At 50.4% G+C, this 22,090-nt stretch overlaps 2 protein-coding genes across 4 annotated transcripts in view; both read right to left on the bottom strand.

The window, feature by feature from the left end:
* Positions 1-601: 601 nt before the first annotated feature.
* LOC118778013 (eukaryotic translation initiation factor 4E-binding protein 2-like) lies at positions 602-4,269 on the bottom strand. The gene is made up of 3 exons (XM_036529315.1): positions 3,783-4,269; positions 1,415-1,591; positions 602-851 (listed from the first exon to the last, which is right to left on the bottom strand). Exons 1-3 carry the CDS (start codon positions 3,916-3,918, stop codon positions 820-822), a joined length of 345 nt encoding a protein of 114 aa, XP_036385208.1. The 5' UTR covers positions 3,919-4,269; the 3' UTR covers positions 602-819.
* Positions 4,270-7,725: 3,456 nt separating this feature from the next.
* Positions 7,726-22,090, bottom strand: part of LOC118777765 (ankyrin-1-like) — a 69,252-nt gene continuing 54,887 nt past the window's right edge. For all 3 annotated transcript variants that reach the window (XM_036528911.1, XM_036528909.1, XM_036528910.1), the window contains exons 34-44: positions 21,186-21,314; positions 20,047-20,166; positions 18,727-18,811; positions 17,375-17,449; positions 16,626-16,757; positions 16,391-16,537; positions 11,100-11,718; positions 10,704-10,980; positions 9,953-10,027; positions 8,993-9,083; positions 7,726-8,372 (exon numbers count right to left, since the gene is read on the bottom strand). In XM_036528911.1, coding sequence (XP_036384804.1) covers positions 9,015-9,083; positions 9,953-10,027; positions 10,704-10,980; positions 11,100-11,718; positions 16,391-16,537; positions 16,626-16,757; positions 17,375-17,449; positions 18,727-18,811; positions 20,047-20,166; positions 21,186-21,314 — 1,728 coding nt within the window. In that variant the 3' untranslated portion in view covers positions 7,726-8,372; positions 8,993-9,014. The remainder of the gene's footprint in view (positions 8,373-8,992; positions 9,084-9,952; positions 10,028-10,703; positions 10,981-11,099; positions 11,719-16,390; positions 16,538-16,625; positions 16,758-17,374; positions 17,450-18,726; positions 18,812-20,046; positions 20,167-21,185; positions 21,315-22,090) is intronic.

The raw sequence follows: 22,090 nt of genomic DNA, 5'->3' as shown, positions 1-22,090 counted from the left end.
AATCACATCATTCTTTTATTTCTGCTCTGAACTCCTCGGTTCGCCTCCACCAGTGTGACAGTGAAACAGCTTCCTTCAGTCAGAGAGTCACTGCATCCACAGAGCAACTCTGCGTGGAAAGTCATTTCCAAAAAACAACAGGCTGATTTCACAAAGGCAATGGTGGCGAGAGGCGGTGAAGGAAACCACTCTGCGAATCTGCATCGTGAATTTGGAAACACTGAGGATGGAAAGACGGAAGGACATTTTCCCTCAGCCATATGCAAGCAACGCAGAGCCAAGCACTGATCCAGGAACAGCTTCTGCTTTTTTTTAAACACTATAATTGATGATATTATCTGATCCTGGATCAGTGTTTGGGCTACCTGGCACTTTCAGACACGAAAACAGCCAGTTCTGGGACAGAGCTATGCCCTCTAGTGCCCACTCTGAGTGATACCACCACAGAGGGTGTCAGCAGGTCTGAATTACACTGCACTCAGTGACAGAGGGAGAACAGGACAGGGAGGCTGTGACGTGGGGCGGGGCTGTGGCGTGGGGGCGGGGCCGTGATACAGGGGCAGGGCTGTGGGTGTGGTTTGGGGGTGAGACTCATGGGGGGGGGGGGCGGGGGGGTGTGCATCTCTGCTTCCTGACAGCAGCAGATGGGGGAAGGGGGGAGCTGTGAGGTGGACCAGGCTGAGGGAGAGGTGTGGCTGTGGGTGCAGGGAGGGGGCGTGTTCAGAACCACAAGCTCCGCCTCCCAGAAAATCTTCCTCTTTAATAATCTTCATTGTTGCCAAAATCATCATCATCATCTTGGTGTGTCTGTTATCCGGGTCAGATGTCCATTTCAAACTGAGCGTCATCCCCTTTGGACCAGACACACAGGAGAGGAGTCAGCAACACACTCACCACACACCCTCCACAGAACAACACATGCGCTGCGTCATTACAGTGACCAACAGCAACACACTGCACATCATCATTCATAACGCTGCCGTCATAACTGTCCTCACACGCACATCATCATTCATAATGCTGCCATCATAACTGTCCTCACACGCACATCATCATTCATAATGCTGCCATCATAACTGTCCTCACGCGCATGTCACGCTTCCGGGTTCTGCAATAAATGGCAGGTCTGTCACATCTACGAGCAGCACACGGCAGTCATATTTTGCCGTTGCCATATTTTGTCATAATAATGATTGTGCACAGGATTGTGGGAATATGAGGAGGGTAGTGGAGCAGGGCGTGGCAGAATGTGGCTCAGCTCCAAACAGGTCTGATTCATAACACACACAGGGGTCTTACAATGATCATCTCCCCCCTGCACCCAGTCAGCTTACTGTGGGGCAATGAGCTGGAGACACCCCCGCCGCTCCGTGCTGTGGGACGGAAAGACAGCGATGGCGGCACACACTCTTACCTGCGCTCTTCTCGGCGGGGGGGCTGTGGTTGCTGGGGGGGGTCTTGTCGTTGTTGATGTGATTGGCGGAGGGGCTGGTGACCCCTGGAATGTCTGGGAGATGGCGGGGCGGGGTTCTGGCCAATGGGGACGTGCGACAGCCCAGCAGAAACTTCCGATCATAGATTATACGGGTGCCTAGGGGAGAGACAGAGCGATGGAGGAGCTGAGTGGCCAAACTTTATTCATCTGTGAACACTGACAGTCAGACAATTGCAGCTGATTGCAAATGACATCACTGCAGACACCTGTGAGCCAGTGACTCTCTCCCAGCGCTGACACTCCACCTCGCCGCTGGGACATGCGCAGCAGAAAGCTGGGCAGACCGACCAGCAGCAGCACAACTCTCACACCACAAGGGGGCGCTACAACGCGGAGCTGCCAAGACATGATGCCGTTTTCCTGTTTTACTGGCTCATCCTTGGCTTTGCAAATAAACATCTAACACCCAAGAGCTGCTTCTCGTAAGAGGGAGAGAGAGGGAGAGAGAGAGGGAGAGAGGGAGAGAGGGAGAGAGGGAGAGAGAGGGAGAGAGGGAGAGAGAGAGAGAGAGAGGGAGAGAGGGTTGTGCAGAGTAGTTGAGCAATCGTGGTGTGTTGTTTATTTGGAGGGTTGTGTAACACTTCTGCTATAAATACACGCGAGCTGTACAGAGCCTGACGTAACACACTGGCTGCCTGCACACTGCTTTCACAATCCTGAGGTGTATCCGGTGTCCTGTGGAGCACACCGTGTATCCAGCACTCTAACCACTACTCCACACTAACCTGCTACCCTCAGGTCCAGCGCTCTAACCACTACTCCACACTAACCTGCTACCCTCAGGTCCAGCGCTCTAACCTCTACTCCACACTAGCCCACTACCCTCAGATCCAGCGCCCTAACCTCTACTCCACACTAACCCACTACCCTCAGGTCCAGCGCTCTAACCACTACTCCACACTAACCTGCTACCCTCAGGTCCAGCGCTCTAACCTCTACTCCACACTAACCCACTACCCTCAGGTCCAGCGCTCTAACCACTACTCCACACTAACCCGCTACCCTCAGGTCCAGCACTCTAACCTCTACTCCACACTAACCCGCTACCCTCAGGTCCAGCGCTCTAACCGCTACTCCACACTGACCCGCTACCCTCAGGTCCAGCGCTCTAACCTCTACTCCACACTGACCCGCTACCCTCAGGCCCAGTGTGAGGTCCTGTTGATAGGCCTGTTGCCCCAGCACTCAGACACACAGGTGGGAGAGACAGGAGTCACACCTGTGCTGCATCACTGTGTTCTGTGTCTCTACCAATATCTTTCAATATGAGTGTGAGTGTGTATGTGAGAGTGTGTGTTTGTGTGTGTGTGTGTGTGTGTGAGAGTGAGTGTGTGTGTTTGTGTGAGAGTGAGTGAGTGTGTGTGTGTGTGTGAGTGTGAGAGTGAGTGTGTGTGTTTGTGTGAGTGTGTGTGAGTGTGAGAGTGAGTGTGTGTGTCAGTGTGAGAGTGTGTGTGTGTGAGTGTGAGAGTGTGTTTGTGTGTGTGTGTGTGTGTGTGTGAGAGAGAGTGAGAGTGTGTGTTTGAGAGAGTGTGTGACAGTGAATGGATACACTTTTATGTTCTGTTGTGATGGAAGTTGCTCTGAAAAAGAGCATATGCTAAATGCATGCAATGTAATGTCATGTAAAGAAACTGATGACATTTTTAAACACAGAACTAAGACAAACTAAGCAGTTGCTTGGGCTGCTGCTATCGTGCACTTTACCAAATGATTTGGTCCCCCAGTGTTTCTTTAGTTTGTGTTTCAGGGTCAGCCACCACCCCGCAGGTGTCCCGCATGCTAATTCTGATCTCTCATCAACAGCAGTATCAATGACAGCACCGCGATTAATGCCGCGGCCGCAGAGCTGACCTTCGCACCGCTATACGCAGCTCAGCCGGCCCAAATTCGCCCGTTTCTCGCTCATCAACAACAAACATGCACAATAACACTGCAGAGTTTCAATCAGAGTCGGGACGGCAGCGTTAGCCTCACGCACAGCCTGCACAGGCTGCAGCGGCGCGGCTGACAGCGTAAACACAGCGAGGCGCGTCACCCTCCGCGAACCAGGAACTAGCAGGTTAGCACAGCTGTTACCCAGCTAACACATGACAGCGACGGCAATGCAACAAAGATCAGAGATCTCGAAGGTCGACACATTTATGCCACATTTATGTTTTGCTGTATAACTGGCTCGCGAGCCACAATGAACACAATAAGAAAGCGTAGAGAAGGCTCGCGCTGTGACACGCCGAGGGGATTAGATATGAATGGTTATGGTTCTGGTTCTGGCGTGTGGGATGCGTACCTCCGGGCGTGGTGCTGAACAGGGTCCCCCCGGGGGTGCTGCAGTACTCGTGCGGCATGTGCGCGGGGTCACTGATGGCCACGCGCCTGGTGGCCGGGATGGCCTGGCTCGTGCTCTTCGGGCAGCTCGTGGACATCTTCAGAATGAGGCAGATCCTGCACCTCTCACTCACAGCAAGAATTAGCCAAGCAAAGCGCAAGGAATAGCTAGCTAACTGCTTAGCAGCTTAGCATATGTCCTGGGTCTGCAAACCAAAACACAGGGTAAAACTACGGCCTGCAGATTCGTTTTTGCAACGAAATTGCTGGTGTATATTTACAAAAATAAAATATAGACTAACTAACTACATTACAACTAACAGCGCTACAGGTGAAGCTAGCACACATTCCCACACGCAACCCAACAGGACAGGCCGAGTTCTTGCACAGATCTCACCACGTCTCACTCACACAACACGCACACGGCGGTGGGGCGGCAGGAAGCGAGCGTCCAGGACGGGAAAACACGGCGGCGGCGCCCCCAGCGGCGCAGCACACGCACGCCGCCGGCTGCTGCCTGCATCATGGGGATTGTTGTTTACACGTTATGAACATAATTACAGGAGTAATTATTGTTTTTCCAGTAATGCTGTCAACAATACAAGTAAGGATAAATTATGAATTATGTTAATATTTGCATATAAGCCATATGTTACATATTTCATGGGCCACATTCAAGACACATCCCACCAAACGTGCTAAATTTCAGCATTAATATCTGTAATTAAACATACAGCTCCTCTGCTGCTAGCTCTAATGCACTGCTGCATACCAAACTGAAAACTGAGGAACTCCACCCGTACGTACACATCACGCTCATAAAATGCTCATAAAAAAGATATAATGTTATTCCATAATTCCATAAAGCGATGTTCACTGTAAAATATGTGTGCAAACAAAACCACATCCTCCATCACACACAGACAGGCAGGCACACATCATGATCAGTAATACTTCCAACACCTCCAGACATTTTTTTTCTTTATTAATTTCTGTAAATGGTTTGAGCTGGTGTACAGGGTAAATGATCTATACATATCTTCATGTCAGATAGAATCTGATGGAAAGGCTTGTATATATATATATATATATATATATATATATATATATATATATATATATATTTATATATATATATAATCTTTGTTCTCTTCATAACAATAAAAAAGAAAAGAAGTTAAAATACCTACACAGCCTCTATGTTCCCCATGGGCATTTCCATATTTTCTAGCTAAGATGCTAAAAGTACATCCATAACATAATTCTAATAAGGGTGCATAGCATTCTAATTAAATATATTTTTCACATATTTATACACATATTTATATTAAAAACATTTTCCTGTGCATGTGCGCAGTTGCATTCCTTAGTATAGAGTAATATGATATTGCGTTAATAATGTCATTAATCCATTCTAAAGGAGTATAGGTGATCTCTAGTTTTTGCAACAGTTAATATTTTGCATGAATCATTATTATGTTCTCTCATTTAGTGTGTGTACTTTTAAAATTTCGAGTAACTTCCACAGCTCCCCTGCCCTTGGCCTGGGACAGACTCTTCCCCTCTGAGTGTTACAGTGTGGGGGCACCCGGGCAGGAGAGAGGCACTCTCTTGCTCCTTCAACCTTCACAAATGAAATAAAAAGCCCAGTTTTGACACAGAGGAGAAATTCATTCCTCAGCTCAGCTGCGAGGAGCTTCAGTAAACCCCATGGTCCTTCGGCAGCCTGCTGGCTGGGCCGGGCTCTCTGCACAGCTGAGCTTCTGTGAATGCTCTTATCAGAACCGAGAAGCACCAAAAAGAAGGGACATCTCTGAGAGTGGCGTTATGACAGACAGCGTTCACAAATGAGTGGGATCTCCTATATGCATAAAAAGACAGCTCCCCAAAACCCCCAACACACCCCACCCCACACCCCCCCCCCACCCCCCACCCCGCCCAGCTCAGCCTCAGGGCAGGAGGGTACATTTATCCTGACCCTGTCACTCACACTTTCAGACATTCGCCATCTGGATTTATAGTGATACCACCTCAGTGATTCTTCCCCATATCCATCAACGTGTTTCATCTCATTTATGCAGAATATGTTCATATTACTATCCGTTCATGCTTCCATCTTGTGCAACATTCATGTATGACATTGCTATGTGCCATATCTGAAATATACAATACATTTGGATATACCTTCAGCACAGCCATAGATTCTTACATTGTAGTTTTCTTAGGTAGTATTTTTAAGCCTGGCTGATGTTCAGTGCATACTGCCTCTACCTGTAGCTTTCTGTAATCAACATTCAACATGCTGCCAACACAATGCAGTACACCAGGCTGCCACCAGGGACATCAGCATTATTTTAACTGCAGTATAGTTTCTTCAGCAACAGCTCTCATCACTACTGCAGCCAATTGACAAGTTTACATTCTTAACACACACACACACACATATAAACGAGTGCACACACACTCTTGCACTCTGCATCTCCTTGACCTCTGCTACATTAAAGTATGACACACACTGCCACACAGTGTTTGGGAGTTCTGGGGAGTAAGTGAACCCAGGCACACCCACAGTGCCCCCACACTACGCCCCTGTAATCTGGTTCAATCAGTATGATCCAGTTGTGAGAGGCTGTTGAGCAGTGATGTGTTCAGGGTTTAGGCGAGCATATGTGGGTTTACCACCGCTGAAGCACAGCAGACCCACCATGATGAGACCTGAGACTCTCTCAGTCTTATACAACGGGTCACATCTTAAAACGATACAAATACAGAAATTACCACTGGATTAAATAAGAGATAAGCATTTAGTCAGTGTTATACATCAGCTTGCAGGCGAGTAACTGTTCAAACACTAGACTGCGAGGTACATCTCTCATTCACTGTGGGCTGTTCCAGCTGTCTGCTTTGGAGTCTGCTGAACTGAGGGTAAATTTTTACTGACATACTTTACACACACACGCGCGTGCATGCATACACACACGGTTGCAAGCACACATGCAGGAGAACACTCAGACAGTGTTGCTATGGCAGCAGGACAGTGCGGGAGGCTGGGGAGCGCGAGCGAGGCGTGTGTTGGGTTTCACAGTTCTGGGGTCAGTCTTACAGTGGGTTGTCACAGTGCTGGCTGTCTTTACTGCACTCCTGAGCAGAAAGGAGAAGCGCTGCCAGGTCAGCTGGAAGAATTCAAACTCTGACATACAGCTGCGCAGACGAGCCTGGGGCTGCAGCTGCGCAGACAGTAAGGGCTACAGCTGCGCAGACGGGACTGGGGCTGCAGCTGCGCAGACGAGCCTGGGGCTGCAGCTGCGCAGACAGTAAGGGCTACAGCTGCGCAGACGAGCCTGGGGCTACAGCTGCGCAGACGGGACTGGGGCTACAGCTGCGCAGACGGGACTGGGGCTACAGCTGCGCAGACGGGACTGGGGCTACAGCTGCGCAGACAGTAAGGGCTACAGCTGCGCAGACGGGACTGGGGCTGCAGCTGCGCAGACGGGCCTGGGGGCTGATACAGCACTGCGCAGATGGAGCTCGGGGGATGTAGGAACGCTTCACACCCTCCCACAAAACTCTGCACAGCAGCCCCAGTGAAAGAGAATCCCTCAGACGGACAGACTCACAGAGGGGGCACACTCACTCACAGAGGGGGCACACTCACTCACAGACAGGCTCTCTCACAGAGGGGGCACACTCACTCACAGACAGGCTCTCTCACAGAGGGGGCACACTCACTCACAGACAGGCTCTCTCACAGAGGGGGCACACTCACTCACAGACAGGCTCTCTCACAGAGGGGGCACACTCACTCACAGACAGGCTCTCTCACAGAGGGGGCACACTCACTCACAGACAGGCTCTCTCACAGAGGGGGCACACTCACTCACAGACAGGCTCTCTCACAGAGGGGGCACACTCACTCACAGACAGGCTCTCTCACAGAGGGGGCACACTCACTCAGACAGACTCTCAGTGCAGGCTGCCAACGGCATCCCAGCACCACAAACACAACAACATGCTACACACATGCAACATCCATACAGCTCAAAGGTCATGGACTACACTTCCCAGGCATCCCCTCTGCAATCAGGGGGCAGTAATGGGCTAACGATGGTCAGGAGTGGTCAGCGTACAGAAAGCTGGATGTAGAAAAATTAAACGACTGTTGCATTGTTTCAGACAGTAGACACCCAACCCCCCTCCCCCCATATACCCCTTCAGCTGTAGATAACGACAGGACATGCACCAGCGATTCTTCATGCTTATACAGAGAACAGGAAGCACTTTTTTGTTGCATTTTTTTCTTCGTTGGTTTTCTGTATGTTTTATATAAAACCATGCCTCTAATCTATAGCTGTTTTGTCTTTAAAAAGGTAACCAAACTACGCGTGGATCCCCAGCATGGGCCGTCTGTGTTGTGTGTTAGTCGTGGGCAGGTTGCTGTTTCTGTAGCTGTCTTAGTTGTGGATGCGTTTTGACTCCTCTTCTCCTCACCCGCCTCCTTCCTGGGTCCTGGTCACGTGTCAGTGACAGATGGTTTGGCAGTGGATGTCCGATTCTGCAGGGAGGCAAAGAGAAGGTGACGTTTAGAAGCAGACCGAGGGCAGAGTGAGGGCAGTCCTGTACCCGTAGGTGTGAGGGCGTGGCTGAATGTTTGGGGGCAGTCCTGTACCCGTAGGTGTGAGGGCGTGGCTGAATGTTTGGGGGCAGTCCTGTACCTGTAGGTGTGAGGGCGTGGCTGAGTGTTTGGGGGCAGTCCTGTACCTGTAGGCGTGAGGGTGTGGCTGAATGTTTGGGGGCAGTCCTGTACCTGTAGGCGTGAGGGTGTGGCTGAATGTTTGGGGGCAGTCCTGTACCTGTAGGTGTGAGGGCGTGGCTGAGTGTTTGGGGGCAGTCCTGTACCTGTAGGTGTGAGGGCGTGGCTGAATGTTTGGGGGCAGTCCTGTACCTGTAGGTGTGAGGGCGTGGCTGAGTGTTTGGGGGCAGTCCTGTACCTGTAGGTGTGAGGGCGTGGCTGAGTGTTTGGGGGCAGTCCTGTACCTGTAGGTGTGAGGGCGTGGCTGAGTGTTTGGGGGCAGTCCTGTACCTGTAGGTGTCAGGGTGTGGCTGAGTGTTTGGGGGCAGTCCTGTACCTGTAGGTGTCAGGGTGTGGCTGAGTGTTTGGGGGCAGTCCTGTACCTGTAGGTGTCAGGGTGTGGCCTCACTGCTTCACTTTCCGCACACTGGCACGCCTCACCGTCTTCTCTCCCTTCTTCATCACAACATCCGGCTTTGAAGGAGATACAGAGGGAGAGAGAGAGAGGGAGGGAGGAAGGGAGAGAGAGAGAGAGGGAGAGGGGGAGGGAGAGAGAGGGAGGGAGAAAGGGAGGGAGAGAGGGAGAGAGAGGGAGGAGACAGTGAGTGGTTGGGTGTGTGGTTACAGTGGAGGCAAGACCAAAGCTCACAGTGATATAAAAAAGCCAGGGACAGTGCAGATGTGGTCGAAGGTCAAATGTCACTTATTATTAAACAGCTCTGTCAAGAATGGACTGTACTGGGTTTTTCTGCAGCACCACACCATGGGGTACCTCACAGGACAGGCAGTGGAAGCTTGTTCTCATCATCACACGTACTATCATCATCATCACACGTTGCTATAGGCCAGACTAATGTCACACAAAGCCAGTAAGAACACCACAGACAAACCTGTAAAGAACAGATCAGGCCAGTATCCCACCCAGTTACAGTCACGTGACTCTCAGTCCCCGCCCAGTGTCAGTCACATGACAGCTTAGTCCCCTGCACCCCAAAGATCGACATCCCCAAGACCCTACACCCCCGAGACTCTACACCCCCGAGACTCTACACCCCCGGAGACTCTATACCCCCGAGACCTTACACCCCAGAGACCCTAAACCCCAGAGACCCTACACCCCCGAGACCCTACACCCCCAAGGCTCTACACCCCCGAGACCCTACACCCCAGAGACTCTATGTCCCCGAGACTCTATACCCCGAGACTCTGCACCCCCGAGATGCTATGCCCCCAAGACTCTTCATCCCGAGACTCTACACCCCTGCTGCACCCCCTGAGCACACCTGTGTGTGTTTATCACATGCATGCCTGTGTGTGGGCGCAGGCAGAGTGGGACAGCTGACCTTTTTGGTGACGATGTGTTCATCAGCAAACTGGTCCTCTTTGTGTTCCACAGGCAGATCCGGCACCTCCTCCCCCTGCAGCGTCAGACACCGTCACAGCTCTCACCTCACACAGCTTCACATAGCTTCACACAGCTTCACACAGAGGCAGGGATTTCGGGGGGGGGCTGTGCCCTCACAGCATCACACAGAGGCAGGGATTTCGGGGGGGCTGTGCCCTCATTCTGGCTCCTGCTGGTTTGAGGAACCCTCCCTCTTCCTCTCAGTCACACTCACTCTGCCAGATGGGCTTCAAACTGCAATCTGCCACAGGTGTCCTACACTTTGATGTTTCGCATGGAGGATTCCTGACCCAGAATTACATCACACACTAATTACATCGCCCACTGATTACATCACACACTAATTACATCGCCCACTGATTACATCACACACTGATTACATCACACACTGATTATAACACACCCTTCAGTGCCTAAGCTTTAGACCACAAATATGGAAATATACAACCATAATGTACTAAGTGAAATACACCTGCATAATGTACTGACTGAAATACACCCGCATAATGTACTTAACTTTTTTTTGCATAAACTTTTTTGCATAACTTTTGAAAACTTTATCAGTTTTTCTGTCATGGGCTCAGACGTGGAGATGTCTTGGGCTCAGTTTGGTAACAATTTGGTAAGAAAGTGGCAGAGGTGGAGGGAGAGCGAGGGGCACGTCTGAGCCCCCTCTTCTGGAATCTCACCTGCTCGCTGCGCGGCTCCTGGTCCCACCCTCTGAGCCCCGCCCCTCTGTGGGAGAAGGCCAGCCCCTTCTCGAAGGGCTGGGTGCCACGGACACGCCCGCACAGGATTTGGGAGTGTCCCGTGTCCCGCACCGGCTGCAGCAGGGACTCCTCTGCTATGTGAGACTGGCTGAGGGTGCCGTCTGCTCCTGCGCACGCTGATGACATCACCGAGCCCACGGGCTGCCAGCTGTGAGCGGCTTCCTGCAGATAGGGCTGAAACGCTCCGCTGCCCACCCTGAGGGGGAGGGGAGGCGATATGGACATGTCTGTAATATTCCCCTGTGTGTGTTTGTGACATATGCATTACACTGAACTGAAAAGAGCGGTGTGTAGTGTGCAGGTGTGGAAAGGCACCTGTCTCCGTTGGGCTCTGTGATGAGGCTCAGTCTGGAGGCCTCGCTCAGCTGGGCGCACTCCTGCTGCGGCCCTGCAATGAGAGAAAAGCCTTCCTCTGAACCCACTCCTCCTCCCCCTCCTCCTCCTCCTCCTCCTCCTCCTCCTTCTGCTCCTCCACTGGCTCCTCCCGTCAAGCTGCTGCTGGCCGCCACCGCCTCCGCCCTGCTGACCTCTGACCTCTGACCCCCGAGCAGCCCGTTGCTGTCCTCAGGGGCCAGCTCCTCGGCGCCCTCCTCCTCCTCCTCCAGCTCCAGGATGGAGCCGCTGACCCCGCTGGCCCCGCTGCTCGGCCTGCCCAGGCTCAGGCTCCCGCTGGGGGGCCCCAGCCCCCCCTCCGAGTCGTCCGCGTTACTGCACTCCAGGGAGGAGTCCTCCACCGTCACCAGGGACGGGCTGGCCCCCGAGGGCCACACCTGCACCTCCGACATCTCCATGAGGGTGTCCTCCTCGGTGGTGGCGATGGGGGCGCACTCCAGGCTGGACACCTCCTGCCAGTACGGCTCGGCCCCCAGCGGGGAGGGCAGGCTGTACTGCATGGAGGCGGGAGACAGCAGCTCTTCCTGCACCAGACCGTAACCTGGAGACGCGAGACAGAGAGAGGCACACTGACACGCCCCACCACTGCCCCGCCCAATGCACCCCGCCCGGGAGGGAGGGGGGCAGGTGAGCTGTCAGCAGCTCTCTGCACAGACAGGGAAGCAGTGCCTTAAGCAAGGGGGGGGGTGCATTTAGGAGGAAGTTTAGCAAGCCATAGCATCCAGGGGCAGCCATAAGAACAGCAGCAGCATAACTTACAGATAAAGAGAGAGAGAGAGAAACAGAGAAAAGACAGGAAAAATCTGATACAAGTGCTGATTATCACACTCTCTCTCTCTCTCTCTCTCTCTCTCTTTCTCACGCACACACGCACACACGCACACACACACACACACTCACACATTTCCACATTTAGCTGCACGCCTAGTTTTAGCTATACAAAGACAGAACACGCTAATATCACATCTGCTGAATCATCTTGCTCTCAGTACAAGCCTAAAGAGCAGTGCCCTGTTCTGGCTCTGCGGGTAGGTGCCACGCCCCTACATGTTCCTGCTGCAGTGGAAACTACAGGACCTGGGCTTTTGGGACGGGAGCTTGTACCAGGGCGCTGTCTTTGGCACTGAAGCGTGGACTTACAGTGCGAGGGAAAGTCCCTGGCACCATGCAGGGATCTGCAGTTTCATTTCATTCATCTCAAAAGCTTTAAACAAAAAACTTAAAGTTATTAAACAATATTTAACACACACAAAATAATCTTCAATACATGTGAAGGAAGGATACAGTCAAAAGAAAACTTCTATAGATTCCTCGCTTTTTGAAAAAATATTTTAATACAAAGCAGAGCAAAAGCATCGATTTGCTTTGGACTCTCATTTACAACAACATTAAAGATTAAGAACAGTATTAAATTACAGACTGAGCATCTTTCAAGACTGTGTTCCTGTGTGTGTGTGCGTGGGCATGTGAGCGTGCATGAGTGTGTGGGCATGTGTGCAAACATACATGTACATAGGTGTGTGCATGAGAGAGTTCAACGTGTCTAATCACAGAACATCACTACTTTCTGTTAAGGACTCATCAGTAAGCTCCCAGAATGCAGCACAACGCACATACTGTGCTTCAACATGGTCGCACAGAGCAAAGAACTGAATTCCCCACAGCAGGGTGTGACTGACTGCCCTCTCCCTCCGCTGCTCTGATCAGGACTGTCAGTCTGTCTGTCAGTCTGTGCCGGGGAAGGGGGTAAGGGGAGACAGTTCGATGTGGGGAATGAATGGGCAGAAGGATAGAGGAATGAAGCAGGATGGTCATGAACAGCCCTCCGTCCCTCCTGCTACACACAGGTACGCACACAGGTATGCACACACACAGGTACGCACACAGGTACGCACACACACAGGTACGCACACAGGTACGCACACAGGTATGCACACACACAGGTACGCACACAGGTATGCACACACACAGGTACGCACACAGGTACGCACACAGGTATGCACACACACAGGTACGCACACAGGTATGCACACACACAGGTACGCACACAGGTATGCACACACACAGGTACGCACACAGGTATGCACACACACAGGTACGCACACAGGTACGCACACAGGTATGCACACATACAGGTACACACACAGGTATGCACACACACAGGTACACACACAGGTATGCACACATGTACAAACACATACACTGATCAGCCACAGCAAAAACACGCGTGTTCACACACAAATGCACACGGAAGGATTAGCCACAGAGAAGAGACACGCAACAAGGAAGAGTGTATGCAAACACCCACACACACACACACACACACACATACAGGGAGTGTTAGGGTTAAACACACACACACACACACAGACACACACACACACACACACACACACACACACACACAGGGAGTGTTACGGTTAAACTCACACACACACACAGGGAGCGTTAGGGTTAAACTCACACACACACACACACACACACAGGGAGCGTTAGGGTTAAACTCACACATGCACACACAAATACACACACGCATGCACACACTCATGCACGCACACACACACACACACACACACACAAACACACACACACTCACACACACGCATGCATGCACACACACACGCACACACAAACACACACACACACACCACAATGGTAATAATTACAAAAATACACACAGTACAACACAGCAGCGTACACACATACAATAAAGAAATGCCACGCACAGATGCGATGGGACCAGGAAAAGAGTGAACACACCTGTCCCCTGCTGATAATGTCACACAGTGACAGAAGCATGATATACAAACACGGCTCTCTGGTCAACCACAAGACAAAAACTCCTCACAGCATCACATCCAGTATCCACTATATCTGAGAAACTACATATAACACATTATTTTAAAAAGGTTTGGCACGTTTTTCCTCTGACAGAGAGACACAATATAAAAAGACATCAAAGAGAAAGTTTTTTTAACAGAACACATGCCATGCACAACGTAACAAGCAGTCAAGCAACAGACTAACAGCCTCACTCCCAGGGCCCTGCCTCCACCCTCTCCCAAACCCTGCCTCGGCCCAAAAAACCACACCCCCCACCCCAGCATGCAATTCTTCACAGTTACAAGCAGCAAGACAAGAGAAGTGGTCGCAGTCAGGCAGCAAGCACATACACACAGTCAGTAAGGAAAGAGAGCAGGAAGCAGACAGAGAGAGAGTTTCCCCCAGGCCACGACGGGTTGGAAAATAAAGATGACAAAGAAGAGGGCCATAGGAGGTCAACATGAGTTCGGCATGAGGTCAGAGGTCAGAGGTCGGAGAGGACAGTTGTTAGGAGGAGGAGGGCGGCCAGGCTGCAGATGACATGTCCAGAGAAACAGAGAAAGAGAGAGGGAAGTCACAGGAACAACTACAGTGGCCCACCAGGGAAAAACAGCGCTCTGAGCTTATTCCAGAAGGAAGCTGTTTCCCTGTCACAAGCGCCCTTATTCACATGAGCACCCTTTGTCCAGACCACCAACGGACCTGAGCCTCCAACCTCATAATCAAAAGGCTGCTGAAAAGCTGCAGCTTGCTGTGCCCCCGGCCTTCTCCACATCACCTCACCACACGCTGACCCATGTCACTGCGGTCACTCCACACAGCGGGGCTATTAACTCCAGCACCCCAGCCTAAAAACTCACTTCTTATATTCTCCTCCTCTGTATCGTACATTAACCAATCGCCAATTCTAATCTTCACTGTGATGTGGATTGGCTAATTAGCCATGCAAACCTTCCCTGTGCTGCACATTAGCTGGCTAATTGCTCATGCTAATCTTCCCTGTGCTGTAGACTGCTGGGCTGTCTCCTGGTGCTGTTTGAGAGGTGTGTGTGCCCTGTGTCAGCCTGCACGCTGCCGCCCTCCCACCCAGCAGCATGGCCTCCCCCTGCCCCTCTGCATAAACAAATCTGCTGATTGATTTATGAGATACAGTCACACTCTGCTAACAGACAAACAGGTGCTGAGTGTCAGGTGTACTTCTGTGTGTGAGGTGGCAGTGTAGCATAGTGTTTAAGGAGCAGGGCTCATAACTGAAAGGTTGCCAGTTCGATTCCCCCCTGGAGTACTGCTGCTGTACCCTTGGGCAAGGTACTTAACCCACAATTGCCTCAGTAAAGGGCTGCTGGCAGATGACTGGCAGTCTGCGCAGTATCCTGTTTCATTCTGCAGTGTCTGCGCAGTATCCTGTCTCATTCTGCAGTGTCTGCGCAGTATCCTGTCTCATTCTGCAGTCTGCGCAGTATCCTGTCTCATTCTGCAGTGTCTGCGCAGTATCCTGTCTCATTCTGCAGTGTCTGCGCAGTATCCTGTCTCATTCTGCAGTGTCTGCGTAGTATCCTGTCTCATTCTGCAGTGTCTGCGCAGTATCCTGTCTCATTCTGCAGTGTCTGCGCAGAATCCTGTCTCATTCTGCAGCAATGATGTCATCTGTGATCTGCATACCCACCTGTCAATATCGTCACACAGCAAACTACGACACCCCCACACCACGAGGTGCTGTGATGATAGCCAGATGCATAAACAGCTAGAGAGAATAAATTATCAATATCAAGCTAACAAGCAAATATGCTGCCTGTAAATGGGAAAAATGCTAAAAGAGCTAGGGGTCTTCAGCGTTGTTCTCCAAACACCAGACAGGTACTTGAGCAACTAAACTGATGTCAACACAACTTATTCACTATTAGAACTTGGGGGCCATTTTTAAAACGGGTACAACACCCACCCATCCAAGACAACAGCACTGTGTACTCCGGCCTAAGACTGAGGTGTGTCAGCAAGAACACACTGGGAGACAGCAGTACTGAATGATTCTTTACCATAGAATACTCTATAGGACCATACTACATGATTCTTTACCATAGAATACTCTATAGGGCAGTACTGCATGATTCTTTACCATAGAATACTCTATAGGACAGTACTGCATGATTCTTTACCATAGAATACTCTATAGGACAGTCCTGAATGATTCTTTACCATAGAATACTTTATAGGACAGTACTGCATGATTCTTTACCATAGAATACTCTATAGGACAGTCCTGCATGATTCTTTACCATAGAAAACTCTATAGAACAGTATTGCATGATTCTTTACCATAGAATACTCTATAGGACAGTATTGCATGATTCCTTGCCATAGAATACTTAGGGGGGGGGCTGTGTCCTTACCGTTGATCACACTGGGGGACAGGTGATCTGTGTGTCTCTGGTCCCCCTCCTCCAGGGCCCCTGCTACAGCCTGTGACCCCTGCCCTTCCAGCGAGCTGATGATGTCAGTGCGGTCTATATTCCGCAGGGCTCCATACAGGCTTTCCACTGCAGGGACAGGGAGAGGGGGTGAGGTGGGCGGGCTTTCAGTGCCAGAGTCAGGACAGATCAGCATGTGTGGGACAGCACCACTCACTCTTGGCCCTCTTGCCCTCCCGGCCGGCCCACAGACTGAGCAGTGCAGAGCTCTGGTCCAGCAGGGAGTTGGGATTCTCCACCCGGATCCTGTTGATGTCATCCACACTGAACTGCAGCTCCCGAGCAAGTTCTGCAGAGGGAGGGAGGGAGGAGAGGATGAAAGTGAGTGTCTGGGATTATGGTAGAGAGGGAGACTTCATCTGATCACACCTATTACACCAACGCACATGAAAACTGAAGTTACAAATGAAGACTGGGCAGGAGAAATTTCAGACGAACCCCAGATGAACCGGTCCTGTCCGTGACTACGACAATCCCACTCACCACTTCCTCCATCAGCTGTTCATGCAACATTCACACTCTGACTGTATGAAAATTCATATCTGCTGAAATGTAATTCAAATTCTTGCAACAGAGTCTGGCTCTGTTAGATCAGCACTAGAGGAAATCTCAATCTCTGGCCAAAGGGGACTGCTTTACCCACACCAGTACAGCATCAGAACACCACTTTCACAACAGCTACCTAGGTATATACAACCCCCTTTCCCAACCCAACAAAGACACTGGGACAACAGTCTTATAAGAGGCCTGGAAGTGAAATTTTGTAATAAGATCCAATGATTTTGACACACACAAAATCCATAAATCAGCTACAAGACAGAATTTTTTTTAAAAAAAAGGAAAATTGGAAAGATTCAGGAAAATGAGTCCACACATTCAGGAACACACCAGCACACATAAACTCACCTGCCCAGCTGAGACCCAGCTGCTCAGATATTAGTGATATTTTTAACTCTGTCCTCTCCATGGCGTTCAGTGAGGCTGCCGAGACACACAGACACAAGCAGCATCAGCAGCAGGCAGCTGTGACCAGACCCCTATTCCCAACACTGAGACCAGCTGCTCTCCCCATCCACCACTGTGTGACCAGCCCCCCATACTCCACACTAAAACCAGCCCTGATACTCCACACTACAACCAGCCCCGATACTCCACACTACAACCAGCCCCAATACTCCACACTACAGCCATCCCCACTCTGATACTCCACACTAAAACCAGCCCTGATACTCCACACTACAACCAGCCCCAATACTCCACACTACAGCCATCCCCACTCTGATACTCCACACTAAAACCAGCCCTGATACTCCACACTACAGCCAGCCCCAATACTCCACACTACAGCCATCCCCACTCTGATACTCCACACTAAAACCAGCCCTGATACTCCACACTACAACCAGCCCCAATACTCCACACTACAGCCATCCCTGCTCTGATACTCTACACTACAAGCAGCCCTGATACTCCACACTACAACCAGCCCCGCTCTGATACTCCACACTACAAGCAGCCCTGATACTCCACACTACAACCAGCCCCGATACTCCACACTAAAACCAGCCCCAATACTCCACACTACAGCCATCCCCACTCTGATACTCTACACTACAAGTAGCCCTGATACTCCACACTAAAACCAGCCCTGATACTCCACACTACAACCAGCCCCGATACTCCACACTAAAACCAGCCCCAATACTCCACACTACAGCCATCTCCGCTCTGATACTCCACACTAAAACCAGCCCTGATACTCCACACTACAACCAGCCCCGCTCTGATACTCCACACTACAACCAGCCCCGCTCTGATACTCCACACTACAAGCAGCCCTGATACTCCACACTAAAACCAGCCCCAATACTCCACACTACAACCAGCCCCAATACTCCACACTAAAACCAGCCCTGATACTCCACACTACAACCAGCCCCAATACCAATACTCCACACTACAGCCATCCCCGCTCTGATACTCCACACTAAAACCAGCCCTGATACTCCACACTAAAACCAGCCCTGATACTCCACACTACAGCCATCCCCGCTCTGATATTCTACACTCCAAGCAGCCCTGATACTCTACACTACAACCAGCCCCACTCTGATACTCCACACTACAATGGGTTATAGTTAATAATGAACTGTGAGGTACAGGACAGTTCTGTGCTTTCAGGCCTTAGAGAGAAGCATGCCTTGTACTGAAGGGCAGGCCAGGGGCTGCATTCAGACGGGGGGGGGGGTTTAGCTTACCCAACGCAGGCTCGTTCAGAGCGCTGTACCTCTCCCGCAGGGCTAAGGGGGTAAGAGTGCGCCTGCGCTCCTCACTGCCCACAATCTGAGAGAGGAAGACATGCGATACACACGCTGACACAGCATTCCCCTCCCCCGCCCATCATTCACATTCACATTTATTCATTTGGCAGATGATATGCAAAGCGAATTAAAAGTGAGGCAGAGTACAACACAAGCAAAAAAAAACACATAAGGAGTCAACAGTATTAAAAGCACCTTATGACCAGGTTTCAATAGCTGGCCAGACAAGATACAAGCAAGCTAGCAGAGATAGAAGTGCATGAAAATTAGATCTGAATTTTTTTCTTTGTTCATAAAGGAAAACAGAGAAGAACAGAGACATAAGAAATTGCTTTAGGGGGTAGTGTTTCAGGTGCTCAGGTGAGAGCGGAAGAGCTGAGTCTTCAGATGTTTCAGAATGGATGAAGAGTGGAAGTTCATTCCAACATCCGGACAACGTAATGTGACGAGACCACCAGACGCCATTTGGTAGCGTAGTGGTCACGAGGGAACATAGGCATGTCTGAGTTCAGGTAGGTAGGTGCAGGTGCCCAACACTGCTGTTCCACACTGCTGCTCTGACCACTGCTCCACACTGCTGCTCTGACCACTGCTCCACACTGCTGCTCCACACTGCTGTTCCACACTGCTGCTCTGACCACTGCTCCACACTGCTGCTCTGACCACTGCTCCACACTGCTGCTCTGACCCCTGCTCCACACTGCTGCTCCACACTGCTGCTCCACACTGCTGCTCCACACTACTGCTCTGACCACTGCTCCACACTGCTGCTCTGACCACTGCTCCACACTGCTGCTCCACACTGCTGCTCCACACTGCTGCTCTGACCACTGCTCCACACTACTGCTCTGACCACTGCTCCACACTGCTGCTCTGACCCCTGCTCCACACTGCTGCTCTGACCACTGCTCCACACTGCTGCTCTGACCACTGCTCCACACTGCTGCTCCACACTGCTGCTCTGACAGCTGCTCCACACTGCTGCTCTGACCACAGCTCCACACTGCTGCTCCACACTGCTGCCCTGACCACTGCTCCACACTGCTGCTCCACACTGCTGCTCTGACCACTGCTCCACACTGCTGCTCTGACAGCTGCTCAACACTGCTGCTCTGACCGCTGCTCCCACAGCTTTCAGTCTGTTCATTATTGGAATGTTAGGGCAACACCTACATTTAGACCTACAGTACAGAAATGACAGAAAGCTTTAAAGAAGCTTTAGTGACAACAGGAGTGAGTTTACAATGCAGTCGGTACCTTAACGCAGGGAGGCATGGTGATGTTGAGATTGCACAGAACGTGCTGGTTGTCCTCATACTTAGTGGACTTCCGCAGGAAGGAGAGGAATCCTGTAGCCTCCTTACCGCTGTCTCTCATCTGGCATGGAGGGCAAGATGGAGGGAGGGAGAGAGGAGAGGAGGGAGAGGAGGAACAGGGAGGAGAAAGTGAGAGAAGAACACAGGAAGAGGAAATTAGAGTCTGCTCCATACTGGACGTGCGAACAGCAACACAGGGAGAGAATGGAGGCAGGCCACAGGCAGGCGAGAGAGAGGCAGATTTACCTGGACATTTACCTGGTCGTCTGTGAGATCAGACGGTAAGAGAGTGACCGTGAGAGAGAGAGAGAGAGACAGTGAGACAGACATACAGACAGGCAGGCAGAAAGGCAGGCAGGCAGTTGGTGAGAGAGGCATGCTGACACTGATAGACAGTTACTACTCCAACCAGAAAAAAACATCACCAGACAAATACTTCACAAACAGCCTGTCAGAGACAGACACACACAAAGTACACAAATACACCCACAGTCACAGTGGAAAAGTAAGATATATCAGCCAACAGCCAGAGAGTCAGAGAGACACAGCGACACACAGACAGTGTAATGTAGTGAGACACACAAACACGTACAGAGACAGGTGTCAAAGGAATTTACTGCACAGTGACAGACAGACAGACACACAACACAGAAGCGTTACAAAGCAAACAGATCGACAGACAGATAGCGTGATAGCAGACAGACATAAAGAGTGTGATACCAGACAGACAGACAGACAGACATACAAAGTAGGATGGCAGAGACAGAGTCAGAAGGTAGACAGACAGACAGAATTGATAAACAGACAGAATATGATAGGAGACAGACATACAGATTATGATAGCAGAGAGACAGACAAAGTGTAATACAGATAGACATATAAACAGACAAACTGTGACAGCAGACAGAGACATATAGAATGTAACAGCAGATAGAGTTTGACAGCAGACAGACGGACAGAGTGTGATATCAGATAGACAGATAGACAGACATATAGAATGGGATAACAGACAGACAGAGTGAGAATGTAGACAGACAGACAGAGAGACAGAGAGACGGAGAGGCGGCTGGAGGGACACACCTTGACGGACACGGGCAATCGGTTGTCTCTGAAGGCCTGGAAGCTGAAGCAGCGAGGCTGCTGGGTAGCTTTCCTCATGGGCATCAGGTTCCCCGAACACTCCAGGTACAGTGCCATGCCCTCCATCACCTGCAGGGGGCATACTGAGTCACACAAAGCGCCTACTGCAACCAACAGAGTCTTTTAGAGCCATCCCCTGCCCTGCGTCCGGTCAGCTCCCGCCCCCCACGCTGCGTCCCATCTGAATGCTCAAAGCCCTGCATTTTCCAGCCTCTCCATCCATTCCTGGGGCTGCCATTCATCTTGCCCCTGGCACATCCTGGCAATACTGCTGTATCGTTGATCTGCATGTTCTCAAAGCTAAAATTAGCTAGAATTTTTCCAATCTAGTGTTCTAATCGCACCCATTTTAGCATTCGCGCTAAATGGCTAATCACACTGGTGTGACCATACGCACAAAAAAGTTACATATAATCCATCTGAAAAACAAATAAAAAAATAAATGTTAAAAAATGACATAAATAAATAAAATAATAATTAATATTATATCTATACATACATTTCAATAAATAATATGGCACAACAATCGTTTTCTCTCGATTATCTTGTTTTTATAATCAGAATTTTATAATCGGAATTATTCATTATTATTATTAATTATAATTGGAAGCCAAACTCATAATTGAAAATGAAATTCGATTAATCGCCCAGCCCTAATCATCAGTCAGTGCAAGTGTATAATTTCACTCAGGACAGACTCAAACTACAAACCTAAACTAGCATTCTATCATCAGGCTCTTAGTGGCTGAAGGTCTATTTACTTGCTGATTAAGGAGGCTTGATTTAATAATGTAGCTGAAAAGCAAATTAACTTAAACCTTTCTCAAAGTACAAAATTGCATAAG

This window comes from Megalops cyprinoides, chromosome 5, assembly GCF_013368585.1.
Source record: "Megalops cyprinoides isolate fMegCyp1 chromosome 5, fMegCyp1.pri, whole genome shotgun sequence".
NCBI classification, from domain to species: Eukaryota; Metazoa; Chordata; class Actinopteri; order Elopiformes; family Megalopidae; genus Megalops; species Megalops cyprinoides.
This window is presented reverse-complemented; position numbering and strand designations above follow the sequence as displayed.

Bases quoted from the DNA above. Each gene is read 5' to 3' on its own strand.
- LOC118778013 (XM_036529315.1), bottom strand. From the start codon at position 3,918: ATGTCCACGAGCTGCCCGAAGAGCACGAGCCAGGCCATCCCGGCCACC. The intron at 1,592-3,782 runs GTACGCATCCCA...TCTCTCCCCTAG, and splicing joins GTTCAGCACCACGCCCGGAG to GCACCCGTATAATCTATGAT. The intron at 852-1,414 runs GTAAGAGTGTGT...TCTGGTCCAAAG, and splicing joins CCCCGCCGAGAAGAGCGCAG to GGGATGACGCTCAGTTTGAA.